General features: G+C 41.5%; 1 protein-coding gene across 2 annotated transcripts in view; it reads right to left on the bottom strand.

Annotated features, from left to right (window-relative positions):
* Positions 1-21,021, bottom strand: part of LOC141499561 (integrator complex subunit 6-like) — a 69,887-nt gene that overhangs the window by 28,503 nt on the left and 20,363 nt on the right. For both annotated transcript variants that reach the window (XM_074202235.1, XM_074202236.1), the window contains exons 3-8: positions 11,144-11,293; positions 10,226-10,315; positions 9,844-10,027; positions 8,952-9,095; positions 3,873-4,036; positions 2,389-2,541 (exon numbers count right to left, since the gene is read on the bottom strand). In XM_074202235.1, the coding sequence (XP_074058336.1) occupies positions 2,389-2,541; positions 3,873-4,036; positions 8,952-9,095; positions 9,844-10,027; positions 10,226-10,315; positions 11,144-11,293 (885 nt within the window). The remainder of the gene's footprint in view (positions 1-2,388; positions 2,542-3,872; positions 4,037-8,951; positions 9,096-9,843; positions 10,028-10,225; positions 10,316-11,143; positions 11,294-21,021) is intronic.

Below are 21,021 nucleotides of genomic sequence, written 5' to 3'. Positions count from 1 at the left end.
GGGTTTAGTCTCATAATTGTCATGAGGAGGCAATGATTCTATGAAAGGGAAATCATTTTTGAAGTTATATTGGAGTTGATTGCAACATACCATAAATGGTTTAACCCCATTCATTTCTAACCCATTCATCTCTTTTAGCCTTGCCAAATTTCCTTGCTTTTTTACTCATTCTCCTCAGTACACATGAAATTAAACTAAAATCACCCCTTCCCCAGACTCAAAACCAAAATAGTGTGGGATAGAAAAGATGGTTGCCAGCAAATGGCTTTGCAAACCTCCAAGTCCTACAGAAGATGGGAGCAATCATCAGTATTATTATTAAGACAAAGGAACAAAATTTCTTGGGTTCATTTGGAGAGAACATATAAAAAAGAATACCTAAAGAGGCTCAATTTCAATCAGAAATGTAATTTTTCTCAACTTGGGAGGGAGGGGAGGGAGGGAAGGAGAGGGCTTCAGAAGACCTACACATGTGATCCCATTTCCCAGGGTGTGGAATTGCCCTGCACTGAAGTATATCTGCAACTCAGTTCGAAGTTACAGTCTGGGATATAAGACTATTAAAGAAGACACCCCCGCACTCATGTCAAAGGCTAGCCTAGGGAGGCAAAGGTGCTTGATGAAGAGCTCGCTGAGTCATTCCATTTAGCTGTCTCTCAATGCTTCAATCTATAAATTTGGGGCACATGTGTTTCTTCGAAGTTAGCCTCATTCTGCCACCTTTACGTTTTCTAACCCCTTTATTTCTGGTTTTCCAGCTCTTTTCCTTTGCCTAACAGGTTTCAGCTTCCTGGGGGAATTTTGGACAGTTTCACTAATTAGTCAAGACAATCTCCTATCTTGAATGAAGGCGCTGTCCACTTGAAAAATCTTTTCTTGGAAAAGTAGAGAGAGCTTCATCATCCCTGATCACTCAATAGTCTTACAGCATAGAAAGAGAAAGAGAGGATAATTGGCCAATTACAATTAGGAGTAAATTGATCTCTTCATCATTTTTTAAAAGAAGAGGTGACAATACAGGAGAGATGCTATTTGATCATTTAGATGTTACTAGACCGTCTCCTTATTTTTGCTATACACAACTGCTATCCCTAACACACAGATATGATAGGTAGTATACTATAGTGGGTGTATTATTGAACTTGGGACACGGAAAAATGGGCAGGAAGCTTGCCTCAGACACCAGCTATGTGACCCTGGACAAGGAACTTAATTTCTCTGTGCCTCAGTCTCCTTATCTGTCAAAATAAGGATGATAATGCCACTTACCCCTATGGGATTGCTATGAAAACCAAATGAGATAATACATGTAAAATTCTTTGCAAACCTTAAAGCACTATAGAAATGTGAGCTAGCTGCCCCGTGTGCAAGGATCCCGCCACAATCCCAAAGAGTTTTTGTGCTAGATCTTTGATGACAAAATTCAGCTTTTTTAGCTAAAGCCAAAAACCATTCTGCCAAACTAGGATTGCTAACACTAGTGATCGTTGGCATAGAGCTGGAAGGGGTTTTGGAGGTCACCTAGTCCATTTAACACATGACAGGGGAAGGGATTTGCCTGTGGTTACAAAGGGAGTAAGTGGCTGAGGCCAGATTCAAATCTGGATCCTCTGGATTGGTATTTTTTTTAGGATTTTGCAAGGTAAATGGGGTTAAGTGCCTTGCCCAAGGCCACACAGCTAGGTAATTATTAAGTGTCTGAGACCAGATTTGAACCCAGGTACTCCTGACTCCAAGGCCGGTGCTTTATCCACTGCACCACCTATCCGCCCCTGTATTGGTATTTTCATGCTATCTAAAGAGAGCTATGAGCACTAAAGGCTGAGGTGATAGGTCAGTAATAGCAGGGACTTGTGACTGTGTTGGGGCGAGCTCCCACTACCAAAGCATTTGACAGAACTTGTCTGAATTTTGTTGAGGCCATGACTGTTGTAAGAACTCACAACTAGCAAGCATTAGAGGGGGAGATTTGTATCTAAACCTTCCCAGCTCTGAAGCTAACACTCTGCCTCTGCTAGTACATGTTGCCTATTATTGGGCACAGGAATAGATCAATGATACACATTGAGGCCTAAAACCGTATGCTTGATTATGGAAGCTCTGCGTTAGACATTTTAAATTTGTAATTAAGGCAATGGGGTTGAGTGACTTGCCCAAGGTCACACAGCTAGGTATTTGTTAAATGACTGAGGGCAAATTAGAGCTCAGGTCCTCCTGACTCTAGGGCCAGTGCTCTATCCACTGCACCACCTAGCTGCTCCTTCTGTGTTAAAATTTGTATATTTTTTTCCCTCTAGACATTGAAGAATTTGTTCTCCTGAAATTAAGGAAACTGCAGAGAATAACGGAGGCTCTGCATGCATTTATTACCAGGTAAAGATCAGGTACCTGCCAACAAGTCAGAGGTGACTTGTGCTTCAAGATATACTGAGTTAAGGGCGAAGATTCAATTTCGTATTTGTCAAAAGGCATTTTCTCTATCACCACGGGATCAGAGTCTTTGCAGGTGAAATGAACGATGGGGTGAGCTGTTCGAGGAGGCTGAAAGAGAGAGAAGACCATCCATTATGGTCAATCCAAACTCCATCATGATTTTTGGTATAAAAAAGCAACCCAACAACACTTTGTGATTTTTTTTCTTATAGTGCTCCCATAGTGTTATAGCATCTCTAGGTATGAGCAATGTCTTCCACAGGGGTCACCCAGACTGTTCACCTCCACCAACTGGTACATCAAGGCAAATCAAACCAAATGAAAGCCCTCCTAATTGGAACCACAGTGAAGGCAGGAGCCACCCTGAACATGTGACTTGGTTCTAATTCAAGAATTCGCCAAGCTTGATCTTATTCTTCAGCACCTAGCAAGTAAGTAGTCAGGGAAGAGAAAGCCAAAGGAGATTCTGGGAAGAGAGAATGGCAGGTCTGGAGGCACTGATAAAGAAAAGTAAACAAATAAACATATTTGACCTTGAGCTGCATTATTAAGAGGGACATAACTTCCGGGAATACTGTATTCTCTACCCACTTGAAATCTCATTTAGATCACCATTTCAATTCCGGGCATCACAGTTCAGGAAGGTATCACAGTCCAGAGAGGGTCAGGAAGGAGAAAAAAATGAAGCTCCTGGTCAAACAACAGCTAGTCAGGGGGCTTTTGCCAAAGGCAAGAAACAATTAACATCATGTGGAAAGCAGCATTGTCCATGAGGACAACAATGCAATAGAATTCCCTCCATTTTTCCATTCTAGGGCCTAGAACTGCTAATTCATTGTTAGGGGCCTATGGGTTAGACTGAGAGAAGTACCCCAGGGAAGAAGGTTTTTAGTGTTCTTGTAGAGCAGGGACTTTGCTCTAAACTTGGGGCTTTTAATTAGAGGGCCCATCATTTTTTGGATGTTCTAATAACCATGTTTCCATATAATCGGCTTCCTTTATAGAAAGAATTCTGATTTTATTTTATGCTTCCAAGAGCAAGCCTAGGATTCACTTGGCACCCTCTAGTGTCCAGTGGGAGTTACTGCAGCTTGTGTACACACAAATATGGCAAAAATTAGCCTGCTACAAAAGAAAAAATGCTGGCCTCGAAATCAGAAGAGGGCTCTGATACTTTGCAACCCCTTGGGGCCTCAGTTTCCTCTGCTGTAAACTGGAGGTGATAATTCTGGCACCATACCTTCCAAGACCATTATAAGGAATTAATCCTAAATAAATGGAGACTGCCATTCCTACTTCCAGCCTGTTCCACAGGAAACCTAGGAGCTTCGATTGTATTCTGTAATCTGTTTCCCAGGATTCTTTTAGAAAGGTGTTCTCTGAAACTAGAAAATCAAAAATGCAAAAGACCTTTTCTGCTTTATCTTAAAGATACTTACCAGTGTGGGTGAACTTTGGTCAGGCCAAAAAGATTCAGGGATTGGCCAGTGTCCAAAAGGAACCCCAGTTCTCGAGTCAGAGCGTACATAAATCATCTTTCGGCAACTGTACCATGGCTCTTTTTCAGTGAATGGTGATGAATGGAAGGTCTCCTGATGTTCATCTAAAAGGACACAAGAGAAAGAATCAATCAGGAATAGTCTTTTAGAACTCGGTTAGGATTCCATGATGTCAGCGTGGTTGACAAGTGATCGTATGTGGGTTGGATGAGCTTCCGTTTAGACTTGGTGGCTCCAACCTGCATGCAATGTGTTCAAAAGCCAAGCAATCAGCAAAAACTATCAACACGATTTGGTACTGGTTAAGAGATAAGAGTTATTAGTGAAACTAATTAGGCAGACAAAATACAGAAGCAAATGAACCAAATAACCTAATGTCTGATAAACTGAAAGACTCTGACTTATTGGGGGACAAATGCACCTTTAACAAAAACTGCTCGGAAAACTGGAAAGTTATATGGCAGAAACTAGACACAGACCAATGTCTCTCATCATATACCAAGATAAGCTCCAAATGGATGTATGACTCAGACATAAAGGATGACATCATAAACAAATTAGAGAGGCAAGGACAAAAATTATTTTTCGGATTTATAGACAGGGAAAGAGTTCATGACCAAACAAATAGAGATTTAATGAAGATAAAGTGCACAATTCTGATCATATAAAATTTAGAAGTTTCTATATAAAGAAAACCAATGCATACAAACTATTGTAAATGAATGTGATGAAATACTATTGCACTACAAGAAATGGTTTCAGAGAAACATGGGAACTGATGAAGAATGAAGTGAGCAAAGCCAGGAGAACAATTTATATAGCAGCTGTTAAGATAACTATGAAATAGGGCTGCTAGGTGGCACAGTGGATAGAGCACTGGCCCTGGAGTCAGGAGACCTGAGTTCAAATCCAGCCTCAGATACTTAATAATTCCCTAGCAGTGTGACCTTGGGCAAGTCACTTAAGCCCACTGCCTTGCAAAAAACAAAAAAACAAAACTATGAAAGATATAAGAATGCAAAGACTAACCACCATTCCAGAGAATTCACAATGAAATAAGCTATCATGTTTCATCAGACAGAAAGGTGATAGACTCGGTGTATGTTTGTTGGATGTGGACAATGTAGAAATTTGTTTGGCTTGACTAGGCATACTTATTACAAGGGTTTTTTTTTTCTTTTTCAATTTGAAGAGAGTGAGGGGAGAAGATGGATTTTCATTAAGTGAAAAAAATTCAATGAAAAACAAAGCAATCATATGTGACTTTCATTCTTGATTCAAATGGAAACACACCAGCAATACATAATCCAGTCAAACTTAGAGATAATTTTTTTTCTTTTAGTGTTAAAAAAAGGTGTCCCACATTCTACTGTAGAGAGGGGGTTATTTCTACTAAAGAATAAACATTCTGCTTGTCTTAATTATTAAGTCACAGCATGAATTTGAACCCAGCAATATGTAAATCAGTCAGGTCTATAGTTATTTTCTTCCTTTTACCAGAAACAAAAGCATCCTAATAAAATACTCTAGAGAAGTTTATTTCATTGTAAAGAATAAGCATTCTGCTTGTCTTGATGATTAGATCAGAGAATTAGTTTAAAACCCAGCACATGGCCATAGCCCACCTAATATTTTTAACTGTGAAAACATAATTTTAGGAAAATGATCATATCAAGGTGACTGCCCAGGGCCAAGGTGAGAAATGGGGAATCAGCCAAGTGATAGAATACAGTAAGTTTGGTTATATTAACAATGTTCATGAAACAGAGCTGCCTTCCCTGGGATAGAGCAAGTCTTTGTCACAAAATGAATTCATTTTGATCCCTGGGATCTGAGATTTCATCTCAGTTAGGAAATCCCAGTGTGGAAACTCCCTCTACTGCCGAAGAGTGGAGTTGGAGCCTTCCTGGAGCCCTTATCAATTTCATTGACTTGTTTAAGATCACATTGCACCTAGGATGTATTGGAGGTGAGTGACCTTTGCACCCAAGGGTTTTACCAATCTGTAATCTTGCCTTCGCAGTACCTTTAGTAGGACACAACTGAAACAAGCTGCTCTCAATCCCCAGAAAAAAAAGTCATCATAAATGATACCACGGGGATATGGAACACAATAAATATCTAGTTAAAATGAGAAACCCTCCAATTTCAGTCCAGCTCTCCCTGTCAGAGGTATTGCCTAGTAAGTGACAGGGTGGCCACCTGAAGTCTCCAAATCTAGGATTCTGCCCATGATGCTTCACTGCCTTGTAAATTCCTAATATCCCAAAGAAATATAAAATAGACCATAAACTGTCTCTACTTTTCTTAGAGGTCAAATGACACTAGTGTAAATGGAAAACATTTATTAGTTTTCTACCAATTGCTCTGTCCAAAACCTTTTTATAATATAGATTACCATAATATGCTAACACTCTACTATCATTTGATTGACAGTTTGTAAATCTCAAGAAGAAATATTTTAAAACACTTTGCATTGTTGGGTTCCAGAGAGCAAATAATGACACATACCTCTGGCCTCTCAGTAGAAAGGTGGGGACCTATGGGGAGAGAGTGCTACACTGCCCAACAAGGTCTCTCCCTAGATTTGTTACAAAGGAGAGTTTAATTAGGGCTCAAGTGACTGTAATGTAAAGACAAAAGGCAGCACAATTTGAATCAAAAATGAAATTTTTGATTTAGTGACTTGTCACCACAGAGTTCATCTCATCCCTTCTTCCTTCCCAAGCCAGAAGGGAAGATTCTACTACGATACATGCTACCAATATAGAATTTTAATCTTATCAAAAAGCATCCTGCTAGAAAAAGGACTTAGCCAAGTTAATCTGGGAGTAAGAACTGCTCAGAAAAGCCAGAAAACAATACCTTCAGTGGAGGCAGAGGCAGAAGGGGAAGAGGGATAGCACAACAAATGAATATAAATAAATTCAGGATCCCTAAGAGTGGTGGGATTCCCAAGGTTCTGTTCCTTGGGGCAGAATGCCTTCATCCTGTGAGAAGCAGCTCCTGGGAAGAAAGGGTCAGCCATCCCCATCAAGTGGGAACCCATGATACAGACAAGTTAACCCAACCAAAGGTAGCATGTGCCAGGTAAGTGCCACCACCACCTTGACCACAGTCTCATGCCCCAGTGAAGACATCCTGGGACCCTGAACTCAAAGGCCTCGGGGATAGCAATGCTTCCCCACCCTCAGTCACCCTTCTGGGAAGAAGATACAACCTGTCCATGGCCCCTTGCAGCTACTACAGAAAGTCATAGCTACTGAAGGCCCAGAAAAAAGGTCTTGCCACCAAGGTTTTTGGCCCAATCAAATGGCTGAACATCAGAAACTGATGCAATTTTATAAGAAATGTCATTAAGAAAGAGGCCTTACCATTTGTACCCTAGAGGGCCATCCATGTGGCAGTCAGCTGAAACCTCCTCTATTAGAGGAGTGAGGGTAGGGCTGTCTGACTGATCTGTTTGTATTCCAGTGTAGCACAGTGCTTTGGACATAATAAGCACTTGATATATAATTTAATTATTCATTTGTTCATTTCTACCTAATAATTTGAGGAGTAGGGAGAGAGCACTGACCACCAAGGAGATCCTGAAAGGCTTCCTGTAGGGGATGACTTCATCCAAACTGAACTTTTGGAGAGGGTTCATGAAGGAAGAAGATGTACTTGAAGCCTTGAAACATAGGCCTGGAGTCAGACTATAAAATTCTTTAAATGCCCATCTCAGGAGTGTCATTTATCATGGAGCTTCTGAAGGAAAGGCAAGCTAGGGGGATGTTTTAATGGATAGAGCACCAGAGCTATCTCTAGGAAGACTCATCTTTGTCAGTTCAAATCTGACCTCAAACACTTCCTAGCTATATGACCTTGGGTAAGTTACTTCACCCTGTTTGCCTCACTTTCCTCTTCTGTAAAATGACCTGGAGAAGGAAACAGCAAACCACTACAGGATCTTTGCCAAGAAAACCCCAAATGGGGTCACAGAGAGTCAGACACAGCTGAACAACCACAACTACTCCATATGAAGGCTTTTGAGGTGAGAGTGTTTTGGAAAGACACTTTTTGACAGTTCTCTCCTTCCTGTCCAATAGGATGGAAGTTCCTTGAGGGCAGAGACTTTTGTGTTGTCTTTGATTATAAAGCAACTATCCAGAAGTGGACCTGAGATATTGATATCTATCTACATCTAGAGATATGGAAAAAGAAACATTAACCAATCTATTTATATGCAGATAGTAGATACTTCTATCAGGACCTTGGCCCAACTGGATTTTGCTTTTTATTTTTTTTTAAAAGACAATCCCAAAGTTGGGGAAACAGGTTCAACAGAACCATGATCACACTATGTATGGCTCATATATCCTTGAGGCTTTTTTCAATGACTGAAAATTGGATTTTCCAAGTGAATTATTTCTCCTGTCTGAAAAAGCACTTGACAAAAACTGTCTCCCTATCTCCCCCTACCGTATTGTGCATCAGCTGACTCTGAAAACTGTATTACAGTGAAGAGGCAAGGATGAGATTCTGGTAGACCTTTACATATGGTATAGGACCAACAATGGCCTGATAATAATGTTTGTCCTTCATTCTCAAAGAGGACATCAGGGAGGTGATACCATGACAAGCACATGAACTGGATTTGAGTGAAGGGGGCTGTGTTAAGTCCCCAGTCTCACATTCTTCTCCAGGGCCATCTGGATCCAGTGGCCGATATAGAGATCAGGATGACTGGAGATGGCCCTGGATGAAAGGCAATCAGGGTGAAGTGACTTGCCCAAAGTCACACAGCTTGTAAGAATCAAATGTCTGGGGTTAGATTTCAACTCAGATCCTCCTGATTCCAGGGCTGGTGCCCTATCCACTGCACTGCCTGGTGGTCTGATAATTTCTCAGTAGGAAGCTCTAAAGTCAAGCAAGGCATAGATGGGGGTGAGTGCTGTGTTAAGCAAAAGGGGGGAAAAGCCAACATAGCCTTCTGGCCCTTCATCCTCTCTCCTCTCAAGAAGTCCCAATACCCACCTCTCTTTTCTTTTAAATCTTCAGAGGAAGTAGGATCTGGTCCTGATTTTTCAAATTGAACAACAACACCATTCTGAATTTTTTGAAGTAATAATTCTAAGCACTGGTTCAACATCTTTTGTGTTCTTATACAATAGGAACGGCCTGAATGAAAAGAGAAAGAAAGAATAAAAGGGTGAGCATTTTGTTTTCCAACAGACAATTCAACAAAACAAAATATAGATATCTGAAAACCTTGCCACATTATTGGGTATAAGCTGCTATTCAATTGTATTCAATTCCAATATTTATTAGGCACCTACTGTGTGCTTAATAATGCACCTGCAGGGGGTAGCTAGGTGGGGTAGTGGATAGAGCACAAGTCCCTGGAGTCAGGAGGACCTGAGTTCAAATCTGACCTCAGACACTTAATAATTTCCTAGCTGTGAGACCTTGGGCAAGCCACTTAACCCCATTGCCTTAAATAAAAAAAATAATGCACTACAGGTGCTTAATAAAAGCTCCTTTGATTGACCAAAACTAAGGGATATAGAGATAAAATGCAAATATTCCTCATCCTTCAGGAACTTAAGTTCTCCGGGGACTGGATGGGGGCATGGGGAAAGAGGGAATCAGGGAAGGCTTCCTGGAAGAGGTGGCACCTAGAGCAAGAAAAATATACCCAGATACATAAAATCCAAAATAACTGAGAAGAGAGAGAGAGAGCCCTAACTACTGGGCAAGAAGGAAGGATTGGGGAGGGTTTTCTTGGGTATGGGGGCAAGGGGGTTCTTGAGTTGAGCCTTAAGAACAGACAGACTACCCATTGGCAACAAGGTTCATCTAGCTGTCACTAACTGGCAGGCCTCCCCCTCCTGTCACTTCCAGACCGTAAGTAAATTTTGTTTGATACCTCCTGTAACTTCACACATTTGTGTAATAACAGAATCATCTGATGATAAGCCCCCTGGCAGCTCTGGCTCTGTCGAGATCATCCCAGGTATACGCAGCACCAGGGCAAATACCCTCTGGTCCCAGCGGAAAGGTTCTTTGGTTAGTTCACTTCCAGGCAGAGGAGAAGTCAAAGGGATTTGAAGCTGATGAGGCAAGATCAGACAAAGTTCATCTTAGAATGCAGCACTCCAAGCCCCCATTCCTCCCGTGCCTTTCAGGGATGGGCAACATGGAAGGTTTGCTCAAAAGCTATTTCTCTGAGGAACCAATCTACCTTCCCCGGAGCCCGACTGCAAATTCCCGACTATTGAGATCAGACTATATTAAAATGACAATCTTACCTCCTCTTGTACATCATTAATATTTGTCAATTTACTGCCATCTGTGATGACAATTAAAAGAGCTGGTTCCAGAAAAAATGGATTCCTCCCCTAAAATGATATTTGGAGAAAAAAGATCAGTGTGTGAAACAATAACCTTTTATCAATGAATTTTCATTCAGCAGACAGCTCTCAAAATACTGATGGAGAAGGGTTCCCCACAGAATTATGTCAAGAACCAAGGTGTGAAATGGTTGATTTAAATGGGGACTGAAGTTCAAGGGATCAGAATCTAGAAATTCAGAAATGCTGATTTATCTCATTGCTGGAGCCCAAATAATTATCAAATGAATGTATTAGCAAGATCAAATAAAACACTCAATAGTGGGTTTGAGTATTGGCACAGGTGGGCAAAGGGGATTCTCCTTGCCCCCTAACACAGAATCCCTGTAACCATTCAGTTGGTTCTAGTGCCAGGGTCTATGCCTACAGTTGGCTGGGCAGACCAGGGAAGGGATCAGAGCGCCATGGTGAGTACATCTCGCTCTTTCCTTCCTTCCTCAATCCTTTTAGTTGGAAGTTGTGAAAAAGGCACTCACTCCACCTATTTACTAATTTTCACCCAATCTGTGGCACCTGAGGCTTAGCCTCCAGTAGAGAAAGACATGTGCTAGAACAATGAGCTCTTCATCTAGCTGCTCTGTTTCGTGATCCATGAGATTGAGAAATGACACAGGTAGAAAATGTAAACCTGTAGTTTAAGGTACAGGTGAACAGCATCATCAAGAAAACTCTAATCTTAAAAAAATAAAGAATAGAGTTTATAGCATCTTTTCAGAGTCCACTGGAAAACTTCACTATGCCCAACTATACATCCTTTGGCATCCACACACCAAAACCCAAAAACAATTAGCTGTAATCACTTAAATGTGTTGTTACCTGTCCATAATTGTCTATTCCAGACACCAATCTGTTCATATTTAATAAATCAAATGCAGATTTCAGAGCCTGGCCAAGAGTAGTCAGTCCAGAAGCATGAAGATTTTTCAGTTCAGTCATGAATGTGGTATGGCTCTCTCTCCAACCAGCCTGTAAGATCAAATAACATTTAATTTTCAAAATGGGATACACAATTAGGCAATGAATGAGATGTGAAATGCATTCGGCACCATTTGGGGCTTGAATATTTTCTTTCTGCTTTCATGTCAAACACTATTCTTTCCTCGTTGCTCCTTTGGTCTCTGTTGGCCACTGCTAGTTCTATATTTCTCCCATCTCTGAAAAAATAATCAGGCTCTTCTCAAGTCCGAATCCTTTGAAACACACTTTCTGAGAAGTCCCTTCTTCAGATAGAATTCTTGATCTTAGCCAGAAAGCTATGAAAAGCTGCCCATGCCAGAACCTGTAAAGGGGCAGATGTAGCTTACCAATAGATCTGAAAGTGTGCAGTGGACCTGCTTGGTGGGGCGGGAGTAGTGGCTCCCCATCACTGAGGTCTTTGGGAGGAAGCTACATAACCATTTAGAAGGGATGTGGGAGAAGGAATTTTCATTCAAACCTAAATTTGACTAGATGGCCTCTTGGCTCCTTTCCTACTGCTTGAGGCTTCTTTTTGAAGTTACAAAATATCTGAATTATCTGCCTGCCAAATAAGGGAAGAGCACCCCTTTCCCGTGCCAAACTTTTGGTCTCCTAGAAGAACTCCAAAGGGAAGATAGTCTTCATTTCTGCAAGATCAACATTCAAATCAGAAGCTCAAATTGATGATGGGGTCAAAGGGTTGGCCCCAAAGGCTCAATCTGTATCCTATTATGGTTGTGCCAAATCCAACAAAATCTGTGAAATGTTGACAATGAATGAAACATAAAAGAAAACCTTGACTGAAATACACGTGGTCAACAAACTTGAATGTATATAAATTGTCATATGAGTGATGACCTTCAGATCTGTTCCTAAAAAATCAATGGAGTCTGAAGTAAGCATGCAGTCGCAAGGAAGCACGTAGTCCCAAGGAAGCACGTATCATATTGAGATTCTGATCCTTCCTACCAGAAATTTAGGGGGTGCACTCTGAAATTGTTATGCTTGAAGGAGAGGAGATAAGAGATACAAAGCTGGCCACAGAAAAGGTCAGATCACGGAAATGCTTGCATTCTAAAGCAGCAGCCAAATCTGTCATGAGGAGATAGGAGTCCTAAAGACTCTGATGAGGTGCAGTGGAAAGCTATTGAGTACAAAGACCTGAGTTCAAATCCAAGCTCTGCCATTTACTAGCTGCGTGACCTTCAATCACATTCTTTCCCTTTCTGGGCTTCGACTGCCTGCTCTGCCAAATAAAGGGCTTAGACTGACTGCCTGAGCTCCTTTCCTTGATTCTACGATTATAGCCCACGCCTGGTGCCATTCAGGCTGACTGGCTGGCAGAATTAATGAAAGGTCAAGTCTTTCAATGGGAAACTGAAAGGGATGGGACTGGGGTGAGACCAGAGCAGGATTTTTTTTAACCCTTTGTATGCCACGAACCGCTTGGGCAGTCTGAGGAAGCCTCTGGACTCTTCAGAATAATCATGCATAGGATTTCAAAGGAAATCATTTAGGTTGAAATACAGCTATCAGAAAAAAAAATTTTTTGAACAAGTTTATGAACCCCAGGTTAAGATATCCATGACTAGAGAGATTCCAAAGGGAAACTTAAAGGCAGAGAGAAGAAGGGCCAGAGCTGCAGGTGGCAGGTCTGAGAGTGGGGCATATCCTGAGATGAGCCAAGGCAGCTCTGCAAACAGCTCTGTGTCATCCAGTAGTTCACCTGCATATGGAAAGTCCTTGAGGACAGGGACACAGGAAACCTGAATGCAATCTAGAGGCAGGTAGGAGGTAGAGAGTACACAACCAGTCGCAGGCAGGCAAGAGAGCTATTGGGGTCTTTTTATTCCAACCTTGACCCATGAGTTAGTTGGCCCTGGCTAAGTCCTTCCCCCGCCTCCCTTTAGAAGGGATTCTGGAATTCAGGGGGTAGATGAAGATAGATATTTTTTGAGCATGGTTGTCAGGGTGAGGAGTTTATTTTGCTTAAATATATATATACATATATATATATATATGTTACAAAGGTGATTTTTCTTTTCTCAAGTTGAGGAGATGGAGGATGTGGGATGGGGTGAAGGTGGATTTCAGTCAACTAAAGAAAAACTTTTAATTAAAAAAAAGAAAATGGAAGAAGGGGTGATTTGGACATGGTGCTTTCTTGTCTTATGAGCAGCCTGTAACCCTGGACGCTCACTGTCCAGTTTCGCCAACTAAGGGAGGGGGGGCTGAGGAATTCGCTGTATTCTCTTACATTGACAAACCAAATAGGACCAGGAAAACACTGTAGCCTGTAGGCCAGTGTAGCCACATCACAAATCAACAGACATTTGCTATCTGGCTACTAGGTGCCTGACACTGTGCGAGGGGCTAGGGATACAAAAACAGTTAAAGAACCAATCCCCCATTTGCTGGACGTAGTCATCTGAATGGAAGAGGGGCTGCTGAGGATTGCACTAAGACTTTTGGGGCACCCAGCAGAGAGAGAATAAACAAGTGGCAGAAGAGGGCTTTAACTATATTTTAGAAACCATCCCAAATTGCACAGACTCCAAATGTCCTCAATGAAGAGGCAAAAAACCCAAGTAGAAGATGGCTGTCCCAGTGTCAGAGGAGAGAAGGGCCATCCATGCATGACTTTGAAAAGGGTGAGGATAGGAAAATGTCAGTGAATCAATATGGCAGCATGGCATCGGTGATGCTATCAAGGATCAGAGATGGCAGTCGCTGAAATTCTTTACCAATTGAGTCACCTAAAGTTGCTCGACCCAGGCCGGAATTAGAGTACCAGCCTGGATTTTATTTAAGTGGTTCTCCTGGGCAAAGAGCAGAGAGTGCCTCCCCCGACACCTCAAGTCCAGGTCTCACAGACAAGGCTGAAAGATTTGTCTGAGCTCTCAATTCTGTGAAATGAGAGATACTGATTGTCCCACAGACAGAAAAAAATAAAGATAAAACCAGTAAGCACAATCAGCCCGATTCTACATGATGAGTCAGCACTATAGGCAGGTGAGAAATAAGTGTAATTCTTTGTAACCCAATCCAAAACCTTCTGGCCACTTCTACCACAGACTAACTGAACTGGGGATATGAAGAAGGGGTTACCATTGATTTTGTTCTGATTAACTAGCAGAATACACTGGGAAGGTTTTGAATAATGTCATCAGTCATATTTAGGAGCCAGAGAGAAAAGGTCTCATGAGAAGGAAGCTGTCTGGTTCCTCAGTTCCTGTAGAACTAGTTCTCTAATAGAAGTCCAGTTTTCTTCCTAGTTCCTGCCTTTGATAAGCTGAGGTGTCCAAGTGGGGACTTGCCCACACAGGACAAGAGACAGTGGTCCCTCCTTTCTTGGAAGAGGAGGAAGATGGGCAGCATTCATTACACATGCCATTAAACTCAGGGGATGCCTCAGTTACCTTTTGTCCCTCTCTTTCAAAATTTTCTAATGGATGTTTTCCTGGGCAAGGAAAAGAGGGAGAAATTCAGAAATAAAATTGATCCTTAAAAAAGTTATCAACAGGAAATTTTTTTTAAAGAGATAAGGCTAACTGAAAATATATCACTGTTTAGTAGGAAAGGCTGTAGGATATTTAATTTAGTAATGTCCTGGGAGCAGGTTATCAGGCCCTAGCTAGGTAATTTTTAGATCTTTAAAACCAAAGGCTCAGATTTTGTGGAGGTCTAGGAGTCAATCTGTAAATAAGATGGAATAGTGGAGAGACACTGGATCTGTTGTTAGGAAAGCACCAGCTTTGGAGTCAGGCAACCTGGGTCTGAATCCCAGCTCTATCAAGTCACTTGCCCTCCTCAGGCCTCTTGTTCTTCATCTGTAAGATGAAGGAGTTGGAACAGAAAAATCCATGATATTAAACTATTCTGAGCCACGAGGGCTGTCCAAATGATTAGTCACCATCAAATACTACCAAGGGAAAACAAAGAACTCTACGAAGCCAAGAAACAGAGCTTGAACCCTCTTGAGATGTCATCTAGTTCAACCCTCCGGTTCCAGGCAGATCAAAATCAATTAAGAAGTAGTTGTCAGGCTTTTAATAGATCCCTGGAGATATAGGAGAGGAAATAGTAGTCCTTAATTTCAAAAAAAGGCAGAGAGAACATAAGGAAGACACAGGCAGGTAAGTGAGCAGAGTCTGTATAGTAGACAGTAATAAGGTGGGATGAGATGTCATTGGAGGCCAGATTCTAGAGAACCTGAAGGCCAGGGGGGGAAAGAGTTTATAACAACTTTCTTAAGCTGTAGATATTTGGTAGTGACATAATAAAAGCAATATTTTAGAAAGACTGAGCTGGCAGAAGAGTGGGGACTTGATTGTGTAGGCAGTGGTGGGAACTATTGTAGATTCTTGGGCAGGAGGAATGGCATGATGAAAATGGATGCTTAAGAAAATTAAGCTAGTAGAGAGGACAGATAGGTTTGGGATGGGATAAAACAGGGAAGGAAGATCAATGGGCCCATGGCAAGAATCCAGACATGTGGGCAGCTAGGTGGTGCCATGGATAGAGCGTGGACTCTGGAGTCAGGAGCACTTGAGGTCAAGTCTGACCTCAGACACTTAAATGATTACCTAACTGTGTGATCTTGGGCAAGTCACTTAACTCCATTACCTTAGGAAAAAACCAAACCCCCGGGGGCAGCTAGGTGGTACAGTAGATAGAGCATTGGTCCTGGAGTCAGGAGGACCTGAGTTCAAATTTGACCCCAGACACTTAAAATTTACCTAGCTGTGTGACCTTGGGCAAGTCACTTAATCCCATTGCCTTGAATAAATAAAATTTAAAAAAAAAAAACCAATCCCTCCCCAAAAAGAATCCAGACATGAAGAATTAAAGGGAATGGCAGCAAGACTATAAAAGAGGGACAAATCTAAGTCACAGCAAAGGCAGAAAGGAAGAGATTTCTTACTAAATTCTTTTTTTTCTTTTTTTCAGGTTTTTTTGCAAGGCAATGGGGTTAAGTGGCTTACCCAAGGCCACACAGCTAGGTAATCATTAAGTGTCTGAGACCGGATTTGAACCCAGGTACTCCTGACTCCAGGGCTGGTGCTCTATTCACTGCACCACTTAGCCGCCCCTTACTAAATTCTTTTAATTCCTCCAAGGCCCTATACAAAAATGTGATTTATTATGGATAGTAATAATAATAATTGGCATTATATAGCAAATATGTACACCAAAAATAATGGGCATATATACCAAAGCTAGGTGGTGCAGTGGATAAGCAATGGACCTAAAGCCACTCAAATCCAGCTTCAAATAGTTACCAGCTGTGTGACCCAGGGCAAATCACTTAACTTCTGTCTTTCCTCAGTTATAAAATGGGTGCAATAATGGCACCAAGTTCCCAGGGTTGTTGTGAGGATCAAATGAGATAATAGCTGTAAAGAGTGGTGCAGTCCTTGGTATACTGGCTAAATCCTTCCCCCCCCCCCCCCCCGTTCCTAACCATTTATACATATCTTGTCTCATTTGAGCCTCACAGCAATCCTGGGATGTAGGTACAATAGGGGGTATTATTAGCCCTGTCATATAGGTAAGGGGAAACTGAGACTCAAGAGATATTACCCATGATACTAGAGGCCGAATAGGAAGACGAGGTTTTTTGCCTCTAAGTTCGGCACTAAGTTTTGATGCCTCTCAATAAATACAGTTAACATTGGCGCAGTAAAGCCCAGTCCTCCAGCTGTCCTAAAACTGCAGTTTCTTATCCCTTTGGAGTTGTTGCCTTCAAGACTGAGAAGTGAACTTCTCAAAGAGATAGGAGAATAGCCTTGGCCATTTGAACATCCTCCCTCGATTTCAGGGCTGAAGATGGCAATGAGAGAGACAGAAAACTAACCAAACAAAATCATCCTCTCCTCTTCAGTATAAATGCATTCTTGCAATTACAGATATCAGAAATCACCACTGTCACTCCTTCCTTTTCTATAGTGGGAATACACACACAACTGGTTTTTGTTTAAATCCTGTCTCTTTTATCATCTTGTGACCTTGAAAGCACTAGTTTCTTCTCTATAGAAACAAGTTAGACAGCTACACAGAAGAGAATTATAGAGCAATTAAGATCTTCTTCAAGGACCAGATTAATTTAGAGTGGAAAAAAGGCAGGAGAAAGGGAAGTAAGAATACACATGGGACCGGATTATACCACATTTGGTCTGGGAATTTACAAACTCAACTTGCCTGGTTTGGTTGGATATGATTTAATTCTGCCCAGAATTGTTAATACATCTAATCTATCTGTCCCTTTCAAGGAAGGTAAAACAATAGGACTCTCTAGAAAACACCTGCCACCATATTCATGTGATCTTTTCTTTAATCCTTTCCACCTCTCCCATACATTCGTCTTTGACAGATTAAAAAATCAGTTGTGCCACTTGGAAATAATTAGAGCTTTAGGATGCTTTCATGAGTTACCAAATGGCAAAGAAGTTAAAAGTGGGGCACAGGGTACCAAGAATCCCAGAGTTCTGAGACTATCCATGAACATTAATTAATTCAATTGTTGGTACACAAAATATAAGGTCCTTGTCTACTGACTCAGTCAATATACTTCTGCCAGAATTGAACCATGCTAATATTGGCATTCTTACCAGAAATCATGACGGACAAACACAGGTTTCCCTTTGAGAAGCAAGTAATGGAGTTAGACCTGTTTTCATCATTCACCCAGAGCAACACTGAACATCTCTGTCTTTCCTTGCAACATTCATGATAGACATAATAAAGATCATCACAGCTTCTGCTAATAACAATGATTTGGTGGACCTCCTACTTTACCTCTCTACAGTCTTGGGGTCTGTCATCATTTTTTTAGAAAGATTTTAATTATTTTGAGTCTTACAATTTTCCCCCTAATCTTGCTTCCCTCTTCCCACCCCCAACAGAATACATTCTGTTAGTCTTTATATTGTTTCTATGATGTACATTGATCTAAGTTGAATGTGATGAGAGAGAAATCATATCCTTAAGGAAAAAATAAAGTATAAGAGATAGTAAAATTACATAGTAAGATAGTGGGTTTTTTCTAAATTAAAGGTAATAGTCTTTGGTCTTTATTCAAACTCTGCAATTCTTTCTCTGGATACAGAGGGTATTCTCTATCACAGATACCCCAAAATTGTCCTGATCATTGCACTGATGGAATGAACATATCCATCAAGGTTAATCATCGCCCCCATGTTGCTGTTAGCGTGTACAGTGTTTTTCTGGTTCTGCTCATCTCTCTCAGCATCAGTTCATGCAAATCCTTCCAGGCTTCTCTGAATTTCCATCCCTCCTGGTTCCTAATAGAACAACAGTGTTCCATGACATACATATACCACAGTTTGCTAAGCCATTCCCCAATTGAAGGACATTTACTTGATTTCTAGTTCTTTGCCACCACAAACAGGGCTGCTATGAATATTTTTGTACAAGTGATGTTCTTACCCTTTTTTGTGATCTCTGCCATCATTTTTCAAAATCTTATAGCCACTCTGAGCATCAGGGCCATAGGTAATGGGGTACTCTAAGCACCAAATCACCTCTGGACACCCAGTCACCACTCCTCCCCAGCCTGAAATAGAAAGGTTAACTGCTTGAAGGGCAAGGGAAACATAACCCAAGAAAGCTTGACCAACTAAAGCTATGTTGTTATCCCCCCCCAAGTTCAAGATTACACTGAACTTCAGATCTTAGCAGATCTTAGATTATAGCATAGATTATGACCCATGCAAGAAGACTCACAGAATCACAGCATTCTCTGAATGGGAAAGGGCCTAAGAGGCCTTCCAGACTGACTTCTATATGAGCAAAAATCTACCCTGGACAACATAAAGTCAGAGATATTCAAAATCTTTTCCCTAAGTTTCAAAATGGAAGCCTGCTATAGAACTGAGATCAAAGTAAAAAGAAGTTCCTATAGATAAATTCAATAGAGCTTATTACTGGACTACTGTGCCCTGGGCAGTCCAAGTGAGAAGACTATGTATAGCAGGCTGAAATTCCTGGCTCAGGGACTATGGCATTGAGGCATATTATCACCATGAGAAAATATCAGTAAGGAGCTACCAAAGGAATTCAGAGAATCATCTAGTATCACAGGTTGGAAATAAAACTGCTAATTTGCCTTAGCTCTACTCATCAGAACCTCCAGGAAAATTTAAGGGTGGGACCTTTTTCATGTTTGTCCTATTTCCAGTGTCTAATGCAGAACATCCACTTTAAAAATGGAATCAAGGGGCAGCTAAGTGGCGCAGTGGATGGAGGACTGGCCCTGGAGTCAAGAGGACTTGAGTTCAAATCCAATCTCAGACACTTAATAATTACCTAGCTGTGTGGCCTTGGCAAGTCACTTAACCCCAATGCCTTGAAAAAACCTAAAAAAAATTGGAATGAAATCCTACAATTCAGATATACCATGAGTCACAGCTCAAAAGGTCTGATCTGATGAGGAAGTTTTAAAAATTGATGTCATTTTAGGGTCCAGAATGGGGGCAGTGAGAAGTTCCTTAACTAAAGTCACCATAAGATCTCATTGGAACACTATTATTTAATTCAATGTATAGCAGTGTAGGCAGGACAGCACCCCTGGAAAAGGGTCATCAGGATGGTGGGAGGTCTGGAAAACATGCTATATATAATAAAGACTGGAAGCATGGTTCTGTGGAAATTGGGCCTCATGTGGAATCCAAGAAACTGGGTTTGAATCAGGTAACTTGTGTGACCTAGGGATGTTCAGCTTAGAGAAAAGGCAATAGAAAAAGGAGGGAGAAGAGAAGACAGACAAGATAATAGTTTTCTATCGCATGAAGAGCTTTCCTACAGAAGAGGGACTAACTTTGTCCTACCTGGGCGCAAAATCAGGGGCAGTGGATAGAAGTTCAAGGGAGGCATATTTTAGCTCAATCCAAGAAAAAGCAGCCTAACAATAGAGGGGAATGGGCTGTCTTAGCAAGGAGTGAGTGTTCCAGTCCTGGAGGTCTGTGTGCAGAGGCTCCAGCAACTCTTGGTGTTCCTGAGATACAGATTGGGATCTGCAGTTCCTGAAGCTCTGGGCTCTGTAAGGCCCACAATCAAGTTGTGGGGCCTAAAATATTAGCTCATATTTCACTGGAGAATGTACCACCAGGAGCCTCTCTTCAATTTAATAAAACAATCATTTATTAAATGCCTACATGGCAGGCTGAATTCAGCTCTTAGTACTCTTTCATGCCTAACTTTATTGGTACAGTATCTGGCAGTCTGTACCTGCCTCAACAGTAAAAAGCTTCTTCCCTAACTGGAGGAATGGGTATCACAACCAGTGCCAGAACTGGCTCCAGGCTTCACTCTGGGGAGAGTGTTCAGGGATGGATGTGGAGGGAGTTAGAGGGAACTAGCATACACCATTGTTAATAATCAAGAGAGGGACAGTGAAAGAGAAACAGAGGGGCAAAAAATGTATAGAGACAGAGACAGGGGAATAGAAAGAGAGAGAGGAGAAGAGACAAAGGAGGAAAGAAGGGAGAGAGAGAGAGAGAGAGAGAGAGAGAGAGAGAGAGAGAGAAAGAGAAAGAGACACACAGAAAGACAAAAAGGGAAAGAGGGAGGGGGAAAGAGAGAAAAGGACAGCTAGAAAGAGAAGGAAGGATGGAGGGAGAGAGAGAAGAGGGAAAGATAGAGATGGAGAGACAGAGACAGAGAAAGAGGAGGGAGAGAGGGGGAGGAAGAGAAAGGAAGAGAGAGTAGGTTGAAAG

Source organism: Macrotis lagotis, chromosome X (assembly GCF_037893015.1).
Source record: "Macrotis lagotis isolate mMagLag1 chromosome X, bilby.v1.9.chrom.fasta, whole genome shotgun sequence".
Lineage (NCBI taxonomy): Eukaryota > Metazoa > Chordata > Mammalia > Peramelemorphia > Peramelidae > Macrotis > Macrotis lagotis.
The sequence above is the reverse complement of the archived record's forward strand: the minus strand, read 5'-3'. Positions and strand labels throughout refer to the sequence as shown.